Below are 24,851 nucleotides of genomic sequence, written 5' to 3' on the forward strand. Positions count from 1 at the left end.
CAGTGTTATTTCATTTTAAATTTTCAAAAGAGTTTTGTGGCTCCCATTGTTTTCTTTAATTTGTGAAACTTGTCAAAATGGCTCTTTGAGTGGTAAAGGTTGCCGACCCCTGACCTAGTCCCAAGAAAAAGACGAGATTGTTCGAAGAGAGAAAGTCTTCCTTCCTCCTTCACATCGCCGCTGTCATTACTTAATTTCAATCTACCAGAAAACATGTATTCAGTTATAAATATCACAGAATAACAGGGAATAACTAAATAGCATGATCTATTGTAAAACGATTTTTTTGTTGTGTTGGTTCAACCGGATGTGAAGCGTAGCGCTATTGTGTAAACTGCCAACCGGATGTGTGTTATTGATTGATTGATTGATTGATTGAGACTTTTATTAGTAGGTTGCACAGTGAAGTACATATTCCGTACAATTGACCACAAGTAGTGGACATAGAGAGAGAGAGAGAGAGAGAAAGAGAGAGAGAGAGAGAGAGAGGGAGAGAGAGAGAGAGAGAGAGAGAGATCAGAAGGCATAAGAAAAAGTAAAAAGATTGGTATGAGAAAAAACTTGACATGGTTTGACGAAAATCTCCGATAAATTGACTTTAGAGTTCTTCTCTGCTAAGCTTGTATTCCATCTTACTAAAGCAGTTTGAGTAACAATCTACATTTTATGTTTTCAATGCACTTAGCTGTAATCCAAAGACCCCAAACTTTTGAACGGTAGTGTATATATATATATAAATAAAATCTCCCCACATATACGCACACGCGCGCCACAAAAATAAAATATATTTAAGGAACAAATTATTTTCAACCTCTTAAATGTTGGTTTTGTTTACAAATGTACAAAACACAAACATCCTATGCTCTTGCCAGGAGCTATGAGATCAGGGACTCTCACTCTCTCTAGTGCAGTTTGCCTACAACTACAGTGTTTATTTATTTTTTTTAGTGTTGGAACCCATTCATAATTAACATATTTTATTTGGTTCAATAAATAATTGTATCAAAAACTTTATTTCAGCCAAATTCAAATAAAATGTAATCTAACATAAACAATGGGATAGCAAAAAATCCAACAGTTAAAAAACAAAGAATATTAACATAAATGCAAATATTATTTTAGAAAGTGAAGTGTATGTACTGTCCCATTTTCTGATCTTTTTTCGTATTATTACAATTTGTTTTATTTATTATATCTTTAAACAATTATTTTAAGCAGATCTCACAGAAATAATGAGCATGTGACTATGTGGTACAACTATGAACAATGACTAGCGTAAAAATAACTTTACCATCCATTCCGTGCACACATGAAATCACATGACATAAAGTCACTTTTAAGTAATATCACACAACAATTCTCAAACTATGGTACGAGTACCAATGGCGGTATGTGGGCTCGATGTTGTAGTACACAGGAACACCACCGAGATTACACAAATTCCATCCATCCATTTTCTACCGCTTGTCCCGTTCAGGGTCGCGGGGGTGCTGGAGCCTATTACATTGGAAATATATACTTGAAATATGTAAGTAACAATTGTACAATACACATTCATAAGCAAACTTTTGCCTTTTTTTGGAATAACACTACTCCATAAATAGTAAAAACATTTTAAAATAATACATAATAATAATATAAATAAACGTGTCTGTAAAGGTTTTCTATTCTGCTAATGTTGGTATTTGCTAGAGTAGGTCAGCAGCAGACATACAGCAGGCTCTCAAAGAGTCAAGTTGAGTTCTGTATCACAGCTTTTAATTTGAAACACTGTAAAACTGAACATAAAGAACTAAAGCAAGACAATTATAACTTACATTAGATAAAAAATAATTTATCTGTGAGATGCAACACAAATTAAATGTAATACAACACAAATTAAATGTATGTAAACAGATACACTAGCTTGATTTTTTTTGTTAGAATAAAAATAAATAATTAAATATCTGCTTGACTTAGAATTTGAAAGCAAGTTATCCATCAAATTGTTTGTAAAAAAAAAAATAAAAAAATAAAAATACAATAATCAAATACATAGGCAATTGTGTAATGTTATTATGAGGAGGGATTAGTACAGAGTTCTGTATTTTTATAGGTACCAACCAAATTCAATTATTTGAGACACTTGTGATTTAGGGCTATATAAATAAACATTGATTGATTGATTGATTGATTAGTAGCACCAGGTACCGATTTACTTAGAATGTAACAGTGCCTTAGTTCCATACTTTTGTTGCCTGATAAAAAAGCCCTCAGAGGTCAGGCCCTTAATTAATTCATTAGATATGCCATATACAGTACATACTACTGATTAGCATTAGCAATTTTACATTGGACATTTGGTCATCAAAACTACAACTAAGATGCACATGTGTAATAAATACAATACTCACAGTACAAGCACTTTGTAGGGCTCAACAAAAGACAACTCTGGCGAATTCTACTTATTGGCAAAGACTACTTCCTGGCTAGGAAAACCTGAAATGAATGCATACTTGCATTGCCTAAATTAAAATGCATTATATATGTATCATTGTCAGTTAAATAAAGATTTTATTAATAAACAAATTACATTTATTAACACCTTGGTACCATTGAGTACTGGTATCGATTCCCAGGTATGTGGAATTGGTACCGAATTGGTTCCAATGTGATTATACATTTATGTTCATACAGTCACTGTTACAAGCGGCCCGCTGGTTCCACAAGTTTTATCATTCATCGCTCTCTGGTCTTATCAAAGAAAACTCCCCACAAGGATCGGGGATGAACCATTTCTCCCAACTAGCCATGTGAACAGCAGGGTACCTCCACGGTTTGAATGGGCCATTCCAGTGCAGCAGGTGCGCCTCCTGCAGGAAGCTCTCTGAATAGCGAGCATCTGGACTCCAACCTAAAATGATTGACTTATGTGACTTTGGTTCATTTCTATCATTCTCGAACAGTGATTTTCAAACTGTATGGATACCACGAGTGATACGCAGGCGCCGAATATTTGATTCATTATATATGATTTAAACATAGTGTTACTGTTCAAACTGTGTGTTATGTTACAGTGGCCAAAATATTAAATATACTTCTTAAAAGAAACCTCTGACTGGTTTTTAATGAGTAATTAGGCCTACTACTCTACTGGTATTTTAATGTTGGTCATTATGGTGGTACCGGAGCCAAGTGTTTTCTGAGGTGGTACTTGGTAAAAAAAGTTTGAGAACCACTGTTCTAGAAGTAGTAAAATGATACTACCAAGATGTCTGACGTTCCACAGTGGGTCCAGCTTTGTGTACTTGTCATGAAAAACTATCAACATGGGTGGGGTGGCCACACCTCCGGCCATGGCGCTGCTGTAGATGTTTAGCCTGGTAGAAAGGATCACATCAATTTAAAATACTTTATTTCTCATTAAGTACAATCATTTCATTTTCTTTCCCTTGAAAGGCAATAAATTAATTGTATCTTGTATTGGAAGTATCTAGCTGTGGAGGGCTAAAAAGGGACACCATTTAAGTGAAGAAATACATCTTATTACTTGAATGTATCATTAAGTAATCATAATTGGAATTAAATACATAAATGTGTTATTAATTAATTTACTGTTCAATTAAATGTAATCATTTATTCCATGATTGACATAATTATTTCAGAACTTAATTATATATTAAATTATTGTAGTTTTTAATTAATAATTTCACAATTTAATTATTACATAATTTAATGACTTATTTAATTATTTCATGAACTTGTGTGTCAGCGATGTATGAATTAATTATATCTGTCAAAGTCAGAGGGCGGGTGCTAACATCTGATTGGATACCTGGCAAATTAATGAATCGTCAATATTTATATTAATCAAAGATGAGTTAAATCATAAAATAATTAATTATTTACATGAAATACATAAATCGTGAAAGAGTAAATTACATTGTGGAATAATTAATTTTATCATGAATTAATTAAATAATGAAATCATTACTTAAATAATTAGATATTTAAACAAATAATCAAACATAATTAAATCGTGAAATAATAAACAAATTATTAAATAATTAAACATATAATCAAATCGTGAAATAATAAACAAATGATTAAATAAACAAATGATTCAATTGTGAAATATTTAAACAAATAATTGAATCGTTAAAAACAATTAAATCGTGAAATAATTAAACAATTAATTCAATCATAAAATAATTAAATGAATTAAAGCATTAACTAATTTTATGCAATTTTACATTAAATAAATTGACACATTTAGGATATTATTTAACGCCTAATTGGTTACACGTCAAATCATTAAAGAATTAAATAAATAATTGAATCGTGAAATAATTAAATGAATCATTAAATCATAAAATAATGAAATTAGATAAATAATTAAATAATACAATTTTACAGAAGGAAATTATTTAAATATAGATTTATTTATTTAATTTTGAATGTGCATTAAAATGTTGCCGCTGAGCTATTGGGACTGAAACTTGTGCGTGTTACACTTGTCGTACTGTTGTTTGTAACAAACTCACAGCCGTATTCAGTCCTTTGATGATACATTTTTTTGTTTTGTTATTGTTGCAGCATAAAATGCAGGAAATCTCCAAAATTAGATCAAGTACGGTGGCCTCCAAATCAGGTCTCAGTTTGAGTCAGCTAACACCTTTTCCAGACTGGTACCTCTCCAGAAATTAACCTTGTTTAAATATATATCTACTTTTTTTCCATACACGGTCGTAAATAAACTTCATAAACATTATATAGATTCACCCGGTCACAACATTGAATCAGACCTGCATTAAAAAACATCTGCAATTATTAGCATATATGTCACTGTCTCGCACGTCATTGTTATAATGCACACGCCAAGATTAGGTGAAAATAATAATACTTTATCCTACCTTTTTGCTGTTTCCTTTTAGCCTGGAACAGAGAGGGAGGAGCTCCTCCCATTACGTTAGAAAGTTTGACTTAATGTCTAAATAAGTAGGTCCACCTCGCTGTGATGTCACAGCGTAGCCGCACTGCAAAACAGGGGCATCAAATACTGCGTGCAAGCTCACGCCATGACGCAAGACCCTTAAGATTTGACGCTCTGGTCATTTTTAACACGAGTATCTAACATTGTAACAACATTTATAAGTCAGAAATTCATTATGAAGTAGGCCCCCTAAATGTTTGTATAGGTTGGTTGAATTTACATGAATTGGCCTGATCAAGAAATCCCGGAGGATCTGATTAATGCTGACTAAGCAGATTCTGGATGCTTGTTAGTCAATGTGGTTAAAGAGAAGTATGTTTTTTTTCGTTTTACTTTCTCATGGACAACTTATCATTACTAAATTTAAATATTTGCGTTTTTATACAAAACCCAAAACCAGTGAAGTTGGCACGTTGTGTAAATGGTAAATAAAAACAGAATACAATGATTTGCAAATCCTTTTCAACCTATATTCAATTGAATAGACTGCAAAGACAAGATACTTAACGTTTGAACTGGTAAACTTTATTTTTTGCAAATATTAGCTCATTTGGAATTTGATGCCTGCAATATGTTTAAAAAAAGCTGGCAAAAGTGGCAAAAAAGACTGAGAAAGTTGAGGAATGCTCATCAAACACTTATCTGGAACATCCCACAGGTGAACAGATTAATTGGGAACAGGTGGGTGCCATGATTGGGTGTAAAAGCAGCTTCCATGTAATGCTCAGTCATTCACAAACAAGGATGGGGCGAGGGTCAAATGTGTGAGCAAATTGTCCAACAGTTTAAGAACAACCTTTCTCAACAATCTATTGCAAGAAATGTAGTCATTTCACCATCTACGGTCTGTAACATCATTAAAAAGGTTCAGAGAATCTGGAGAAATCGCTGCACGTAAGCGATGATATTGCTGACCTTCGATCCCCCAGGTGGTACTGCATCAAAAAGCGACATTAGTGTGTAAAGGATATCACCACATGGGCTCAGGAACACTTCAAAAAACCACTGTCAGCAACTACAGTTTGTCGCTACATCTAAGTGCAAGTTAAAACTCTACTATGCAAAGCGAAAGCCATTTATCAACAACACCCAGAAACGCAGCTGGCTTAGCTGGGCCCGAGCTCATCTAGGATGGACTGATGCAAAGTGGAAAAGTGTTCTGTGGTCTGACGAGTCCACATTTCAAATTGTTTTTTGGAAACTGTGGACGTTGTGTCCTCCGGACCAAAGAGGAAAAGAACCATCCGGATTGTTATAGGTGCAAAGTTGAAAAGCCAGCATCTGTGATGGTATGGGGGTGTATTAGTGCCCAAGGCATGGGTAACTTACACATCTGTGAAGGCGCCATTAATGCTGAAAGGTACATACAAGTTTTGGAGCAATATATGTTGCCATCCAAGCAACGTTATCATGGACGCCCCTGCTTATTTCAGCAAGACAATGCCAAGCCACTTGTTACAACAGCGTGGCTTCATAGTAAAAGAGTGCGGGTACTAGACTGGCCTGCCTGTAGTCCAGACCTGTCTCCCATTGAAAATGTGTGGCGCAATATGAAGCCTAAAATACCTCAACGGAGAGCCCCGGACTGTTGAACAACTTAAGCTGTACATCAAGCAAGAATGGGAAAGAATTCCACCTGAAAAGCTTACAAAATTGGTCTCCTAAGTTCCCAAACATTTACTGAGTGTTGTTAAAAGGAAAAGCCATGTAACACAGTGGTAAAAATAGTCCTGTGCCAACTTTTTTGTGTTGCTGCCATTAAATTCTAAGTTAATGATTATTTGCCTGCTCAGTGGCTTTGTGGTTAGAGTGTCCGCCCTGAGATCGGTAGGTCGTGAGTTCAAACCCCGGCCGAGTCATACCAAAGACTATAAAAATGGGACCCATTACCTCCCTGCTTGGCACTCAGCATCAAGGGTTGGAATTGGGGGTTAAAACACCAAATGATTCCCGGGCGCGGCCACCACTGCTGCTCACTGCTCCCCTGTGGGGATGGGTCAAATGCCGAGGATAATTTCACCGCACCTAGTGTGTGTGTGACAATCATTGGCACTTTAACTTATTTGCAAAAAAGAATTACATTTTTAAGTTTGAACATTAAATATCTTGTCTTTGCAGTTTATTCAATTGAATATAAGTTGAAAAGGATTTGCAAATCATTGTATTCTGTTTTTATTTACCATTTACACAACGTGCCAACCTCACTGGTTTTGGGTTTTGTATGTACCGTATTTTCCGCACTATAAGGCACACCTAAAAACTTCCAATTTTCTCAAAAGCTGGTGCCTTATATATGGACCAATATTGAGCCACAACAGGTCTCGCAACTACGGGATGCATAACGTAACCCCAGCCTCTACTGTAGTGTCTATTCTATGCGCCTTATAATGCGGTGCACCTTATAATGCGGTGCGCCTTATATATGAACAAGGTTTTAAAATAGACCATTCATTGAAGGTGCGCCTTATAATCCGGTGCGCCTTATAGTGCGGAAAATACAATAATTTGGCTTCATATTTTCAGGTCAATAAGAGCTTTTATGCTATGTTGATAATAACACCACCCTACCTAAAATTGGCCTCCATCCATTTCTCAAGGTGCTTGGTGATCTTCTGTTTTTTCCACTCACTTAAATCGGCCACAAACACACCAGGGTTGAAAGAGCAGTCATTCGGGTTGATGCCGAGGTCTTTCACTTCCTGTTTTCTGTAGTCCAGGAAGCCCATATAGGTTGTCTATGGGGGCAACAAAAAAAGCGGATTAGTTGCATTGTTGTGTGTGACTCCAAACCTGAGTGACGTGCACCTGCCTGCATGCCGATACTGCGCACCATCTCATGAGTGGAGGGGAGGTCGCAGTCAGTGGCGAAAGCAGCGGCGTGTTCGGGCTTCATTTTGACCCTGAACAGATCCCTGATGTCACCTAAAGCAGGGAAGTACAAAAATGATCTGCAGACAACTCATCTTCAAGCCCTTGGTGTTGGTATGATACGTACCCTGCACGATGACATCATCATCTAAGTATATCACCCTCTTATGGTTAATTCCAAGCAGCGGTAGGTAAAAGCGCACAAAATTAAGCTGCAAAAAAAAATTTAAAAAATTATTTTTATATTAATACAAAAAAGGGAACTGCATTATGCATACAGACGTACGGGATGGAGCAGATCTGGTCTGGATGAGTCTGCTTTCACCTTCCCTCTTAGAACCATGGGATTAAATTCCAAAATCTTATATTTGATGCCTTTCAGCTGCGTTTCCTCTATGTAACGTCTGCAAGGAGAGCGCTGGACGTCATGATGTAGCCATAGACAACCCCCACGTACACCCCCGGGCATCCTGCATATTGGTTCAGGTTCCGGCTACCTGGTCAATGTGACGGCATCCCGCAGGGTGACAATATAAAAGAACACAGGCTGGTCCGTGTTGCTGCGAACGCTGTTGATGGTCGCCATGGTCGCGCCCACGCGCTCCTCCGACGCACAGACGACAACGGGGATGACGTCATCCACCTCTGGCTGTCTAGCTATACCAAGATTCCTCCAGTGACCTTCGGAAGACTTTTTTTTAGTAAACATTACTCAAAATATCCACACTAATAAAATGCATTTGCGTTTACCTGAAGGTCTGCGGCGGATGGAGGCTCTGAGTAGCGCGCTGTGCAGGAGGAGACACAGCATCAGCACCAGTAACACCAGGAGGAGCCCATTGACTAAAACACACAGATTTAAGATTTAAAGGTGTAAACTGTACATTTCCTACATTAGCTGCAAATTAATGGTTTTATATTGTATAAAAATATTAGCTTTAGCATAACCATGGCCACCCTGGATCAGCTTTGCTATGATGATGATGGTGGACCAGCCAGGACACCTCCCATTTCATATTGCCACTTAGGCTACTGTGTTGTGTACACCAGTGGTCCCCAACCTTCAGGGCTGGATCATTCTGTCACGGTTTGGTGAGCGTTGCTGTCGGCGTGACCCCAAGAATTCAGGGAACGGTCGGTGGAATGCAAGTAAAACTAGACTTAATAAAACTAATTAACAAAGAGGACCATTTGAACAAAGAGGTGTGCTGGCAGGGCATTGAACAGAAAGTAAAGGTGCTTCAAAACACAGAGACCAAACAGGAAATACTGAAAAAATAAGAGCACCAGGACAAGAAGTGATTCTAAACACAGGAAGTTGACAACAAAACCACAATAGTCATGACTTATCATGACAAGAATGGAAGCATCACTTTAAATAACACAAATTAACATATGAAGTTATATGCTATGTTTGCACAATTCATATTTTGTTTCATTTTTAAACTTTTGGAAATAGAAATGTACAGTACCTGTCAAACATTTATCATTCAATAGCATTGGGAATGCATGTCAAAACTTTTCACAAGCACTGTAGTTGTTTTACTACAAGGAGCGATACAATTTCCACTGAACAGAAAATCATTCTATTATTATGAAAACATTAAAGGGGCCCTATAATGCAAAACCAACTTTTCTCACCTATTGGTACCTGCTTATGTGTATTTGGGATCTGCATAAGTCACGATAATTTGAAATCAAACGTGAAGGCATGGCAGAGATATTTACAAAACAATCTTGCCTTCACTCAAACTTCCCCCAAATGGTCCGTTTGGAATTTTGTTGAAGTGCGACGTTTTGTTTGAGTGACGTTTTGTTCGCTTATAATCTCTTAATCATTTATCGTTAGTTAAGTAAAAAATGTAATCACAATTAATCACATTTTGTGCACTGAACTCATAATTAATTGTGCTAAATCACAAATAGAAGTGTATCTTACAATGATAATTCATGAAAAAAAAAAATTTGTACTGACTTTTTCTCAGAAGAGCCATAGTTCATGCTTATTTGCGGGAACATCTGCTGCAACGACAATATTATCAAGTCACTTGAGAGCCACAAATTTCAAAGAATTGACTTGCAATACAGAAAGAATTATGTCGGTATATGTTCTGAAGAGACACTGAAACTTTCCACTGAAAATGAGTCAACACACAGACATTATTGTTGAAGCAGGTAGCAACACAAGTGAGTAGCAAAATAAGTGTGTTTTGTGTCCAGTCAAGCATGGCGGTGGTAGCTTACTTCATGAGTGACTGGTATCCTTCACTCCTCCATGGTGACGTCACATGTCTTTTTCTTTAGGATTCTCATGACAAAAAAATGCTTCCAAGATGCGGCTATTGGAAGTCAACATTGTATCCTTCAAAGTCCGCCATAACAACTTCTAAACCCCCCATCAACACTTTATATACACGCTGCAAGTCCATATATAATGTAGTAACAGACACATTAACAACAATATGTTATATGTACAATATTTACCTTATTATGGTCATTTTATGCATTACCGGAACTTCTTTCCTCAGCACATTTATTTACGTTCCCATAGCAGTGTACTTCTGACTTTCGTCAACAAATATGTGTTCCTACTTCCTGAAACAAACGTGTTTGTGTTCTAATCATGGCAGACTTGGTAACTGACAGCGAAGAAGGCTATTTTTGTACACACAAACTTATCTTTTTGAAGCTGAATATACGGAGGATGAACTGCTGCTTTTAGAAGCGAGCACGAAGAAGAGGGTAAAACGTTGGAGCAGACGGAGGCCGAGTGTGACTTGATGCTCTAAATATGGAGTTTGGAGACAGAAATGTAGTGCTTACCCAAAATCAACTGGAAAAAACGTCCCAGGATAGCTGTATCAAACTGTCCATCGAGTGAGTCACTATAAATGTGATCATGATACTTGCAGTACGTCATGCTTGTTGTTACAACTAAATACACTGTCAAGCTAGCTGTGTACGAACAAAACATGAAATGTGGGCTCGTAGTGGGTTCACTAAGTGTTCACATCACCAGATTGGGGATTGTTGGATAGGCGGGATGGGACCAGATATATGGGGACACACTTTCGGGGTGAAAGTTGTTGTTGAAGGATGTCTGATAAACTCACCGGCTCAGAAGTACTGCTCTCTCACCTCATTACCTCGACTCCCACAGGCTAATACTTTACAAATACTGTAATATGATTGTTCATGTAAAGATTGGTGTCTTATCGCATTGTGTTGTGCATTACAAACTCAAAACCCATTCAGCTGCTGACGCAGAAGCTAGCTTATGGCTAAGAATCGTAGCATGTCGTCACAAGCCAATGTGTTACTGCGCTAGAAAGAGTTCCTCAGTGTTTGCTCTTACAATAACAATGTTGCCACAGCTTAGTTATCATACAGGATACTGACCATAAATGAAGTATTGTTGGTAGTTTTTGGATGTATTTGATTTCAATGCAGAATGGCTTGCTCCCATTAGGTGCATTGCTAGCCACCTGGAACGAGCCGATTATTACGAGTTAGAATGCAAGAAAAAAAACAACAACATACGTTTTCTTGTCCCTCAACAATAGGCAAATTTCCAAAAAGAGTGCAGTTCCCCTTTAACTACATCTCCCAGTACATACTACAAAGAGAGCAAATGGACTGCAAATCCAGGGAAAACCAAAAAAAAAATATATGGAGTAAATGCAATGACCTGGATAAATGAGAACATCCATTGATACGGAGAAAATCCATGATGATTGGTTGGGTTACGTATGATGAGTCCCGATTGGCTAAGGTTCGGGCAAAACTTTAGCCAATTGTGACTGATTATACGTCCAATGTGATGCAGTATTTACGGAAATAAACATGCCTCGGTCTCGGAGCATTTGTGGCAATTTCAAGTATTTTGTGCAATCAAAGTCAATATTTCCTCAACGGAATTATTGCGCATAGAAAATTAAGAAAGAAGAGGGCAATCATTTTGACCTTTTGCAATTTGCGGGACATTCGCTATGACGTTTGCTCCGAAGAGCGTGTTGGCGAGCAGTCGGAAACGCGAGTGGTGGAACATTGATGTGAGTTCCTAAAACATATAATTTTGGCCTGTTTTCTGCTCATTTGTTAACCCAAGCTCCTTAGTTACACACTGGTATAAACGTTACATAAGATTCTAGTCCTTGCATAAAAATACGTTAAATGTTATTGATTTCCGTTCATACAAAGATGGAGTTTGTTCATATCTTTTACGTGAAACAAATGTTTTGCACTTTTCCTTTGGCCAGGTTATTGTCATTTTGCCAATGTGGTTTCTGTTAAAACAGTCATTTATCCTGTGCTGAAAAGTCTTCATCCCAAAAGAAAGTATATATTTAGGTGTTTATTTTGTGTTATTATTGTAAAACTGCCTTTTATGTCATTTATTTCTAGTGTTTTGTCCCTCATTTTGTATGCGGCAACGCAACTTTCAAATGAAAATAAATGTTAAAAAGTCAGGCAGAAGGCATGTTTCCAGTTTGTGTTTGTTATAATTAACATGTAACGATTTGGTCGCTTGGTGATGCGGGGGTCGTTCTCCCAAGATGCAGACAGACTTCGGACACCGCGTGCAGGTAGGAGATGATTTATTTTACCAATAAATCAGACAGGAACAAACAAAGCGTGCACATAGCACTGGAAGACAGAGCAAAGTAGAGTCTAGCATGGAAGCTAACAATATAAAACAGGAATCAAAAAACTATAGAGCCTAGCGTGGAAGCTAGCATATACTGAGGAATCAAAAACTAGTTGCAGTTACCTGTTGCGTGAAGCAAACTAGGAAGTGTTATGTCTTTTGATCATGTTTTGTTTTAGTTATGTCCTGTTTGTGTTTCGGTCACTTAGTTCCTGCTTTTTCACTCCCTTGTTTTGTTTCACCTGTTGCACATTTTGATTCACGCACCTGTCACTAATCATGTGACTGTTATTTAAGCCAGTCTTTTTCTGTTGGTCGGCCTGGCGACATTATCTGCTGTTACTCTTGTCACTCATGCGTTCATTCCATGCCATTGTTCCATGATCGTTTCCATGCTTGTTCCAATAAGTTTTTGTTTATTCATGTCACGTTTAGCAGTTCTTTTGTTTCATGTCCTTAGTCTACGTTAAGTGTAAGATTTCGTTTCATAGTCAAGTTTGCACCTCCGCCTTGTGCGCGCCTTTTGTTTGTTCCTTTTGTCAGTGTTTAAAATAAATCATGTATTTACCTCCAAGCCATGTCCGATCCAACTATTCTTGCATCTCGGGAAAACAAACACCCCATAGTCCCCGTCTTGACAGGAAGCCAGACTGACTGACGGGAAAAGGCAAGACTACATAGCACTCTGATTAGTGCCTGGCAGCAGGTGAGCATCCCAGACACTAATCAGAGGCAGCTGCAACCAATCGGCACCCATGGTAACAGAAAACAAACCCAGGGGTGCACAAAACAGGAACTGAGGGAGTCCAAAACCAAACAAAACATGATCCGGGCAACGGATCATAACATCACAATCAAACTGAGCATTTTTTTCTCTGCCTATTTGTTTGGTGGTAAGTTGTCATTAAATTGAGATATACAGTACAGGCCAAAAGTTTGGACACACCTTCTCATTCAATGCGTTTTCTTTATTTTCATGACTATTTACATTGTAGATTGTCACTGAAGGCATCAAAACTATGAATAAACACATGTGGAGTTATGTACTTAACAAAAAAAGGTGAAATAACTGAAAACATGATTTTTATTTTAGTTTCTTCAAAATAGCCACCCTTTGCTCTGATTACTGCTTTGCACACTCTTGGCATTCTCTCGATGAGCTTCAAGAGGTAGTCACCTGAAATGGTTTTCACTTCACCGGTGTGCTTGAAGCTCATCGAGAGAATGCCAAGAGTGTGCAAAGCAGTAATCAGAGCAAAGGTTGGCTATTTTGAAGAAACTAGAATAAAAAACATGTTTTCAGTTATTACCTTTTTTTGTTAAGTACATAACTCCACATGTGTTCATTCATAGTTTTGATACCTTCAGTGACAATCTACAATGTAAATAGTCATGAAAATAAAGAAAACGCATTGAATGAGGGGAAGGTGTGTCCAAACTTTTGGCCTGTACTGTATATTTATAAATAGGTAGTGCAGGGCCGCCTTAATGCACAGGATTACCTGGTCTGAAGACCACAGGCCCCCACCCAATGAGGGGCTCCCGGTTTTGATAGCGGAATGTGATGACTGGTGTTCATGGCTGTCAATCACAGACAGCTCTGTTTTGTGCAGCGATCGTGTACTATCTCTCTTTTTTCCTACTGCTCCAAGTGGGGCGCTAGCCCATGTCGCCGGTGTGAGAGGCGAGCGTGCTGACTACTGAGCTAAAAGCAGAGGCAATCTTCTGGATCGCCAGCATTATATTCTCAAGATCGACTGGCCTCGGTTACAACCGCACAGATGTGCGTGCGCCTGTGGTAAAGGATCTGTATTCATGAACAAAATTATTTTTAAAATGGATTATATTTTTGCATTGTTGCTGTTCTGTTGAGTAAAATCATGATTTTTTTTTTTTTTTTTCAAACTGTGTTTTTGGGGCGGGATGGGGTGTTGAGGTTTGAAGGCCGGGAGGTTGGTGAGGGGAGGCCACAAGTCCCCCACCCCCTTAGGTTATGGCAGCCCTGATGTAGTGTTGATGTAGCAAGCTACTTTTGTAGCTTAGCTTACTACATTTTCCACGTATCTTGCCCATCACTGACAGTATCCATTTAATTGTGTTTTAGGAACTTTAATGCAAGTGAGTTGCCAGGGGTGGAAAGTCCTTTCAATTGCATTCTCGCGCAAGTATTGATGTGGCTGTATTTTTTTTTTTGAGCGCTTCCTTCCTGGTACTTGTGATTCAAAAAGGAAATTATTTGCCTTCTAGCTCTCGACAGGAAATCCACCAAATAAAACACGTAACAATGTCTACCTTATCCTCTCCTTTTCATTTCAGTCACAACGAAAAGGCAAAACTTTCTTATTAACTTTTGAGGCCAAGGAGGTGTGATAAGAATTTGCAAACGCATCTGGAGCACTCACAGCAGGACGCACCGTCCGTTCCATGCATGAGTATCTGGTTTGTTTGTCATTGTTTAAAGCTGCCAAAAAACATCTGGAACTGATTAAGTTCAGAAACACTCCCTTCCAAAAAGCTCCAGAACGGGCCAGCCATTGAACAACTACTCTTTATAACGCATCTAAACAATCTTATAGCAAGATCATATTCTCATATCACCAATTAGATCACTAAGTTGTGTACATTGGCAACATATTTAACAATAAAAGTGGATGACAACACACACCTAAAGCATTACACAACACAGGTTTCTACACAAAACACGTCTTTATATAAAACACATTGAAAAGTGCATTGCTACTATGATCTAAACATACAGTATATTTACAATGCGTGGATTATTTGAATCATACAATCCAACTATCTAAACAACTTTAATACAAGGAAAAACTATACAATTCAACACATGTAATTATTCTAAAAGCAAACACAATCCACCACCACCATCTTGAAGACATTTTTTGTATGTAAACATAGGCTTTAAGTATACATTAATGAACTTTTTCCTGTCAAAAAACAAAAGTAGCACATTGTGTGTTCTCATGCTGGCAATAAAGGGCATGAGAAAACAACACATAGTAGATACTTTATGATAAAATATGATTTGCAATATATGTATGAAGAATGCATGGCTACTTGCCTGAAAGAAGGGAGGACGGCGACTGCCAGTCCTGGTGTTCATGATCCATGTTGGAGAATGAAACTCGTCCCCCACCCCCAATCCCCTCTCCTGATGGAGGGCATGTCTTTTGCCAAGACTGGAATCACTCGCTCCCATTTTAACTTTCCTTGTTTAATAAAACAAAAATATTTATTTCTATTTTGTGAAAACTTTGTCAATAGGTGCACAATTTGGAGCAAACAAAAACCATAATTCAATATATTTAGCCATGTGCATTATGTTCTGCATAGTTTAAAGCGCCCACAAATCAACCCAACTAGTGAGTGAAATTAGAAAATGATGCGTTTGTTGTGCTTTTTCTTTAAAAACTACAATACTCATGAAACGGCTAGCTGCGCAACCAGGAAGTGTAAGGGAAGCTCAAGACTGTCTGAACTGATCTCATTTTATATTGGCCCTTGGCATATCTACAGATAAAAGCAAATTAAAACTGGAAATGGCCCAAATATCCCCAAAATTGCACTTGCAAAACAAAGTGGCCAACAACTTGGGTGTTCTTAACACCATACATTTGGTAGGTCCTGTGATGGTAAGACTGGTCATACTTATTTTCTCCCGTCTACACGTGTCTGCAAATGTGGTAAGCTTAGGTGTACGTTGAAGCTCTCAAAGGCAATTAAGCTGTCGAAACAATAATAATAATAATAATAATAATAATAATAATAATAATAATAATGATAGTAAAGAATAATGCAAATTCAGAGAGGATTCCTTTGTACACTTTACCACAAAACTGAAATGGTTTGTTTTTAAATTGCATAGCATTTCTTGACCCACTTTGGATTAATTTTAGCGTGTTTGATTAAATTAAAATGAGAGAAATATCAAGTTTAGACACTTCTTGTTGTGTACTAGGCAAAGGGAAGGAGGCGACACCAAGGCAGAAATGCGTTTTTGAAGGTTTATTTAAACCTTTGATGAATGTGTGGGATGTGTATGCTACCACTAGTGAGTGAATGCAGACTGTGTGTGGAATTGACAATGTAGAATTTACCAGAGGGTGTTGTCGTGCGTGCTGGATGTATCTTTCGTCGAATCCAAAGGGGGAGGCGAAGGGGTAGTCAGCAGGAAGGCAAGCAGTCGGGGGCTGGAGAGAGGCAACGATGTCAGGGTCCAAACAGTGGTCAAGGATCGGGGAAGGCAAGGAGGTTGTGAGGCAAGACACGATCGCGGAAGACACAAAGGACATCAAGACAGGAACGAGGAAGAGCACAAAGAAGGTGAGCAAGGAACGAGGGAGAGGTGCCAGACGTGATGCTTACTCAGGTGAGACTGACTACGTTCTGGCGAAGGTCTCCTTAGACTTAGACTTAGACAAACTTTAATGATCCACAAGGGAAATTGTTCAACACAGTAGCTCAGTTACAATGATGGAAAGTGTAAGGATGGAAAGGACAATGCAGGTATAAATAGACTAAAAAAGCTATAAAAAAATCTAACATATATACGAATATATACATAATATGTGTACAGAATAATTTATATACAGATATATTATATTATGTCTATAACATATATACAATATATACCAATGACCATGTACAATATTACAGTATATACAACAGCAGCAGCATAAAATAGAGAGTAGGTCCAGCAGGAAATAGAAGATAGACATTATAAACAAAGAGAAGTAGCTAACATGTCAGGTGTCAGATAATAGGCAGATGTCATCTATTGCTGTATGGCGAGTGATTATACAGCTGGATGGAGTACCATACCATACCAACTTTATTTATAAAGCCCTTTAAAAACAATCGGAATGAAGGAGTTCTTGAATCGCACAGTGCGGGAAGGAAGTTGAAGGAGCCTGTTGGAGTATGAGCGCCGCTGTCCCTTAATTGTCAGGTGGATTGGATGGGCAGGATTGTCCGTGATGGCGAGCAGTTTGTCCAGTGTCCTCCTGTCCCTCACAGACACAAACACCTCCAACTGCGTGCCAATAGTTTGGCCGGCTTTCCGGATCAGTTTATCAATCCGGTTTGAATCCCTTTTGCTGGCTTCGCTGTCTCTTTATGCCACTCCCTCTCGTCAAGCCCAGGTGTGCTGATGAGTGATTGCATGCAGCCTTGTCGCTGCGTGGGCGTTCTGCGTCCAGCGTGAGCGGGGGCGTGTTCGAGCGAGAAGCCAGAGGAGGATTTGTGACACTCAGAATTATGAGAGACATGGGTTCGAATCCGCGCCGTGACACTTCTGGGCAAAACTGACTCAAATGGCCTTGAAAATGTCCGTACATTTCACTTACATTTGACCACAATGACAAAAAAAATGTGTACATCCAAATATAGTATATTCGAAGTAGTTTTTTAAACACATTTCTGTTTCCCTCACAAGTACTTATGTTTTTATGTTATCTAATGTCTTATAATTTGTTAGAACTACATGCAAATGTCTCAATATGATGTCATCATAAGGGCACCTATACGGTGACTTGTAGGACAACCAATAGCTCCTCGTATTGATGCGTTGGCTTGGAAACTATGGATTTATCTCTGGTTCTCGTTAATAAATCACACAAGCGAGTAACATTTATTGACTGTGTTTGTGTGCCTACACAGTAAATTCCATAGTGTCAAATCAACACTTAAAGAGTTCAATTTAACACTATACCCGAGTCTATATGGTCCTAACCTGAGCTGGTGTTAAATTTACTCTTTCCATAGTGTTACATTTATAGAGTTAAATGAACACTAAATAGAGTCGAAAATTGTAACACTGTAGAGTGTTGTCTGGTGTTAAATTTACTCTTTCCAGTGTTAAATTTATAGTTAAATGGACACTAAATAGAGTCAAAAATTGTAACACTGTAGTGTTGTTCAACTTATTTTTTTAACTCTGATTAGTGTAAATATTACTCTTGAGTTTATTATTTACTTTAGATTTAAAATTACTCTGAAACCTAAATAAGAACACATGTGCCAATCTAAAGTAATAAACAACTTACCCATTCTTGTCCGTCATCTCAGCTGCCAGTATATTCACCAATTTTCTTCTGCTCTCATCTGTCAAGGACTTAGTTTGGTTGTATTCATTTATTATATATTCTTCACCTGATTTCTTGGTAAGAATGGATTTCACCAGCTGAAATAAAAATATCAAACAAAAATATAAAACAGTTTAAGAAATCTATATTTAGTACAAAACAATGTTAAAATCTGGACATAACTTAAACATATATCCCTCATACGATGCAATTTAAGATCATTGTTCGAACCATTTTAATCCTTGTTCAATAGAAAGCATTAGTGCCTGTATGAAGTCTTACTTGCATAGCTTCAGAGTTCAGCCTCTGACGCTTTCTGGTAGGAGTGTCTTCAAGGATGATTGTGTCTGAGTCCGATGAACAAACGGATGATTGGGACTTTGGAGAGGTTACCATTGAGACAGATTCTAACCACCATTGCAAAAAGGAAAAAGAAGACATGTTGGACACAATTTGCTCATAAGCCCACACCTAATCTAATGGAGAATATCGGTTTGCTTTGAAAAAAAAAGTTACTTAGCTTGATTATAAATAAAGATTTACCTCTTCTCACTATTGGAATAAATATGTTAATATAGCTTACAAATTTAAAGCGGTAACAAATAGGGATGATACTCGAAACCGGTTTTCCCGGTTGTTTGATAAGAAAAGAACAGAGTCCTCGGACTCGAATCCCTTTTTGAGAACCGGTACCCGTTATCGAGACCACTATAGTAAAGGAAAAGAGTTGATTCTTTATTCGAATCCCGTCCCGACCAGAAATGCTCCGTGGGACATCACAATAAATGACGTCATGTAGCTCAGTCATTAGGCGTAGATAGCGAAAGCAGGAAAACAATGGACGGGAAAAAGCGCTCCAAGGTGTAATAAAGTTCAAAACAAAAGCTATAATCCATCGAATAACTTTACTGAGAGATTTTAGCAGGGTAAAACACATGACGAACACTTTTACGACCAACCGGAAACATAGCAACGCACCTCCTTTACGGCAGCTGTCGCAACATTCTTAAAACAACCGCAGCACATACATATATATACAACATATCTCCCTTTTTTAACTTTTGTTTTTCTTTCCTTGTAAACAAAACAAAATCACAGCGCATGCTCGTAACTCCCGTTGCATGCTGGGTAGTGTAGTTGTTATATTCTCTAGCTCATAACATTTTTCCCCCATAAAGAAATAATGTTAACTCAATAAAGTGTATTTCTTTTTTTAGCTTTAACTTTTCATTTATTAGCATTGTAACCACATTTGCAAAGAACTTTTCTCTTCATAGAATGTTCTTTCAATAAAGAAATAAAGTGCAAAAATGTCAAAGCATCATAACAAACAGTTATGTTAAATAGCAGCAGAAGTGCACTTTTTGGAGAGCTGTATTATTTTCAGTTTTGTGCCCAAGGGACTGATTTTATTTAACACTATATTATTATTTATACACCTATAGTGATCACAGAGACAGGTTGTTTTTGTGTTACTGTATATATTTGTTTCTCTGAAAAATCCCACTTAAAATACTTTGGGTAACAACAGTCAATATTTATTTATTTTATTTTTTTAGGTGGGTAACAGTCAATATTTATTTATTTATTAGATTTTATTTTTTTATTATATAATAAAAGTGAGCTTTTGTTAAACCAAATATTGTGTGTTTTTTTCCATATACAACAACCTATCTGGACTCGATAAGAGAATCGATAAGGAATCGGTTCGATAAGAGGATTCGATAATAGGCTCGAACTCGATAATTCCTTATCAAACATCATCCCTAGTAACAAACCTGTTTCGTATTTGATGGTTAGAACCCCAGTGGATGGATCCTTCACAATTTCGTCAAAAACATCATCATCTATCTCAGTCCCTGAACTGTCAACAACTTTGACACCTTCTGTTACAGCTGGGACACCGAATTTGGCAAATGCTAAGAAACAGAAAAAAAGCAGAAACCGACAGGTCATTTGATATATTTTTAAAATGAGTTTCAAATCAGTTATTTTGAAGCGAAACATACAGCCAAAGTTGAAAGGCCCAGTCAAAACAAATACTGTATACACAAATATAAGAAAAATTATCATTAGAAAAAACGAATGACTTCCATCCATCCATTTCTACCGCTTATTCCCTTCGGGGTCGCGGGGGGACTAATGACTTGATACACCTATATATAATTTCAAATAGGGCTACCAAAAAAAAGGGACAACAAATGTGAAATTGCACACTCAATTCAAAAAACACATAAAATGAAACATGATTTATGATACCTGTAATCTTATCTGCATATCTTCACGCTGGTTAGCTAACAGGTGATTGTTTAGTAACCTCGCCATTAACAATGTAGAAGCAGATGTTTTGGGGGTATTTTATGTGTGTTTTAAGTCATTTTCTGAGTATTTTGTGTGTTTTTTAAGTAACTTCATGGGTTTTTGTAGTGTTATGTGTGTTTTGTGGGGTATTTTATGTGTTTAAAGTCATTTTCTGAGTAAATTGTGTGTTTTTAAGTCATGTTGTGGGTCTTTTAAGTCATGTAGTGTGTTTTTGGGGTATTTTATGTGCGTTTTAAGTAATTTTCTGAGTTTTGTGAGTATGTTGTGTGTTTTGGGGGTATTTTATGTGAGTTTTAAGTCTTTTTATGGGTTTTTGTAGTATTCCGTGTGTTTTTTAAGTCATTGTGTGTGTTCTTTGAGTATTTTGTGTGTTTTGGGGGTATTGTATTTGTGTATTAAGTCTTTTTATGGGTTTTTGAAGTATTCCGTGTGTTTTATAAGTCATTTTGTGTGTTTTGAGTATTTTGTGTGGTTTGGGGATATTGTATGTGTGTTTTAAGTCTTTTTGTGGGTTTTTGTAGTATTCCGTGTGTTTTTTAAGTCATTTTTTGTGTTCTTTGAGTATTTTGTTTGTTTTGGGGGTAATTGTATGTGTGTTTTAAGTCTTTTTATGGGTTTTTGTAGTATTCCGTGTGTTTTTTAAGTCATTTTGTGTGTTTTTTTAGTATTTTGTGTGTTTTGGGGATATTGTATGTGTGTTTTAAATCTTTTTATGGGTTTTGTTGTATTGTGTGTGTTTTTTAAGTCATTTTATGGGTTTTTGTAGTATTCTGTGTTTTTTAAGTCATTTTATGGGTTTTTGTAGTATTCTGTGTGTTTTTTAAGTCATTTTATGGGTTTTTGTAGCATTTTGTGAGTGTTTGAAGCCATTTTGTGTTATAACAACATAGGAATACGGACTGTTATATGGATTTTTGGAGAGTCCATCTTCCTATGCCGAATTCTTGCGGGATAAGATTTCATGCGCAATTAGACTGTCATCATTTAGAAATGTTGCTTTTATTTTGCAAAAAATCTGTAATGGAAACCCAGTTACAGACACTAAATTTGGAATTCAAACCTATCATTTGAGTTATAATATAAACTTTGTGCTTACCATTAGTTATAAAGTGAGAGCAGTTTTCTATAACTAAATTCAACTGAATTTTCATTTAATTGAAACAGTGCTATTAACTAACATACAGCTTTTTAGGAGCAAAATTCTAACTATTTTCCAGCACTTTCAAGATAAAATGTAAACTTTTTAAAGAAGCCAAAGCTTTAAATAGACATATGTATATATATATATATAAATATATATATATATATATATATATATATATATATATATATATATATATATATATATATATATATATATATATATATATATATATATATATATATATATATATATATATATATATATATATATATATACTGCATGACAAATAACTGGGCTTGCCCCACCCAGACACATTTGATGCTTACACCGGAAGCAACAAAATTACATCAATACATTTTTAGATTGTGACACTGGCCATCATAGAGTAATTCCAGCATTTTCCAGCACATTGTTCACATTTCCAGCACATTTATATATTTTATTTTTATTTTTTCGTTCATTGTTTCAGAGAAAGCACATTTTACCGGAGTCAAATTCCTTGTGTGTTTTACATACATGATTCTGATTTCAAACCTGGAAAACACTGTATTTCCAGACATTCAAGGCTGTGTACATACTCTGCTCATAGCACAGTTAAAGCTTGTGTGCAAACATCACTTTCACAATATCAAATTCCTACCTGCATTCAAAAAGTCCGATAAATATGGTTCTGTTATTCTAACAACTTTTTGGACATCACCCAGTCTCACTTTTACCAGCATTTTCCCTGTAGAAAGTATATAGCACATAAGCAGGATTAGAGCAACATAATAAAGATCCATCCACATGCACATTCATTCAGAATGCCAGAAAAGAAGTCAACGTATCACAGTTCTGGGTATATGTAATACTGCAACCTTTTTTTAAATTATTATTTTATGAACTGCAATGCATTTGTGAAAGTTATAAATACTTATAATATATATATATATATATATATATATATATATATATATATATATATATATATATATATATATATATATATATATATATATATATATATATATATATATATATATATATATATATATGCACATCTATACTGTAACGGACTGAGCCCTATGTTAGTTTATTTAATAGTTACAAATGTTCTGGTTTCTGATAAACTTGAAGCCAGTTACATGCAGTTTACAGAGCAAGGGGAGGTTCAAGTTTGGTCTGTGTGTGTAACGAAGAACAGAGTAAAAGACGGTTTCTGTGTGTTCATTATTATATATTTATTTTGGCGTTGAATACAGCTTACAGTAGTCGGGTTACGACATTCATTAAAGGCTGTCAACTGTTGATAACGGCGCGAGTGGCGTCCTTACAATACTTTGACATCTTTTAACTCTCCCTTTCCCAGCCTGTACACGGAGCATATAGTCACAAGATTATACAATGATAAAATTAACGGGCACACTAACCTGATATTAGACATAGAAACACGGTGGTACTTATACGAGTTCCTCATTTCGCTTCGTGGCAGCGGCGGTAAACTCACCTGTCCGCCCAGGGCTCTGCTAGCCTCGTCTGCTAGCCAAGCGGCTAACATACCTAGCTTCCACTGTTGTGGGCGCGGAATGACAAAGGTTCTGCGTTATTTGCACTGGGTGCAAAAATAATCTATTTTGGGGCTTAAATGTTTCCTGTAAATGTAACAAACGTGTTAAAATGACTCTTCTAATGTTGTGCTCCGTGGTCGAAAAACCCTTGTATTAAAAGTTAGAAAAATAAATACATAAATAAAATAAAAATATAAATAATAATTAAAAGATATGAGTACTGAAGCACTCCATTAGGCATTTTAAGTACTCAAGTGTACATGTACATCACTATACTACAGTGAAAACCAGTATTTTGTGAATAAGTGAGTAAAATATAAGTTTTCCAGGTTTATACAGTATATATAATTATGTACAATTTACATATTAAATATTCTATTTCACATAATGTTTGAAATTCTCCCACAGCCCGCGCAAAAACGAAGTCTGAGGTGGCTAACATTTAAGCTAGCATTCACTGGGTGACATTAGCCCTTTTAGAATAAAACATTTTTTAGATACAAAACCGTACACAAATAACTTCATTACATATTGAGCAACAATATAAAGTAAATTCTGACATGATGCTACAAAAGACAAATAATTGATTTAGTAAGAGAGGAGAAGCAACTTACCACAGTCCTTAAACATTCAGAATATATGGCTTCCAGAAAATTCTTCAGGGTGTGGACACGAGGAGGGGCTGGAGGGCGGGGCTAATCAGAGTACCTCTAACACTGTCTCGTTTAACGACGGAAATCAACACTAACACTGGGGGGCGTTTTACTCCAGCTGTTGTTGTAATAACTCTGATAGATGTAATGCATGTTAACACTGCATATTTAACACTGGGGATATGGTAATTAAATGTGCACTTGATATATAAATCAATATTTTAAATAGGCGCTGTTTAGGTTCATTGTTGGTCAAAATTTGCTTCTCTCTCTTTTTAGATCTTACAGCCACCGTGGACGAAGACGGTTTCAAACTCCTGGACATCTTAGAGTTTCTAATAAAAGAAGTCAGCATCGAAGTGGGAGTTTACTACAAGTGACTGATGCATGAAGCCAGCAGCGTCTGTATGGGCCACCTAGCACCTGTTAACTATCAGCTGCAAAGGAGAGCTTAAGTGGACAGCTTCAAGAGGGCTGATTGGTGAGAAATAATAAACACATTTCAATATCAAATAAATTGACTATATATAAATATGTTTACTGATAAGTTACGGCTTGACGCCAAAATTGGCCGCGAGCCAAGGACCGCCCCGGGG

The 24,851-nt window shown here is 36.8% G+C and overlaps 1 protein-coding gene across 3 annotated transcripts; it reads right to left on the reverse strand.

Annotated features, from left to right (window-relative positions):
* Positions 1-1,853: 1,853 nt before the first annotated feature.
* glt8d2 (glycosyltransferase 8 domain containing 2) lies at positions 1,854-24,362 on the reverse strand. 3 transcript variants are annotated; one of them, XM_062065712.1, is made up of 14 exons: positions 24,217-24,362; positions 22,696-22,782; positions 20,368-20,508; positions 18,872-18,996; positions 18,551-18,687; positions 9,816-9,862; positions 8,591-8,683; positions 8,338-8,521; positions 8,127-8,244; positions 7,968-8,052; positions 7,782-7,894; positions 7,541-7,707; positions 3,247-3,359; positions 1,854-2,893 (listed from the first exon to the last, which is right to left on the reverse strand). In XM_062065712.1, the coding sequence occupies exons 6-14, from the start codon at positions 9,832-9,834 to the stop codon at positions 2,715-2,717; spliced, it is 1,071 nt and encodes a 356-aa protein (XP_061921696.1). In that variant the 5' UTR covers positions 9,835-9,862; positions 18,551-18,687; positions 18,872-18,996; positions 20,368-20,508; positions 22,696-22,782; positions 24,217-24,362; the 3' UTR covers positions 1,854-2,714. The 3 variants fall into 3 exon arrangements, with proteins under 3 accessions (XP_061921696.1, XP_061921695.1, XP_061921697.1); XM_062065711.1 differs by lacking the exons at positions 18,551-18,687; positions 18,872-18,996; positions 20,368-20,508; positions 22,696-22,782; positions 24,217-24,362 and adding an exon at positions 16,604-18,524 and having other exon boundaries at positions 8,591-8,628; XM_062065713.1 differs by lacking the exons at positions 18,551-18,687; positions 18,872-18,996; positions 20,368-20,508; positions 22,696-22,782; positions 24,217-24,362 and adding an exon at positions 13,057-13,294 and having other exon boundaries at positions 8,591-8,628; positions 9,816-9,859.
* Between the last annotated feature and the right edge of the window lie 489 nt (positions 24,363-24,851).

This window comes from Entelurus aequoreus, linkage group LG12 (genome assembly GCF_033978785.1).
Source record: "Entelurus aequoreus isolate RoL-2023_Sb linkage group LG12, RoL_Eaeq_v1.1, whole genome shotgun sequence".
NCBI lineage: Eukaryota > Metazoa > Chordata > Actinopteri > Syngnathiformes > Syngnathidae > Entelurus > Entelurus aequoreus.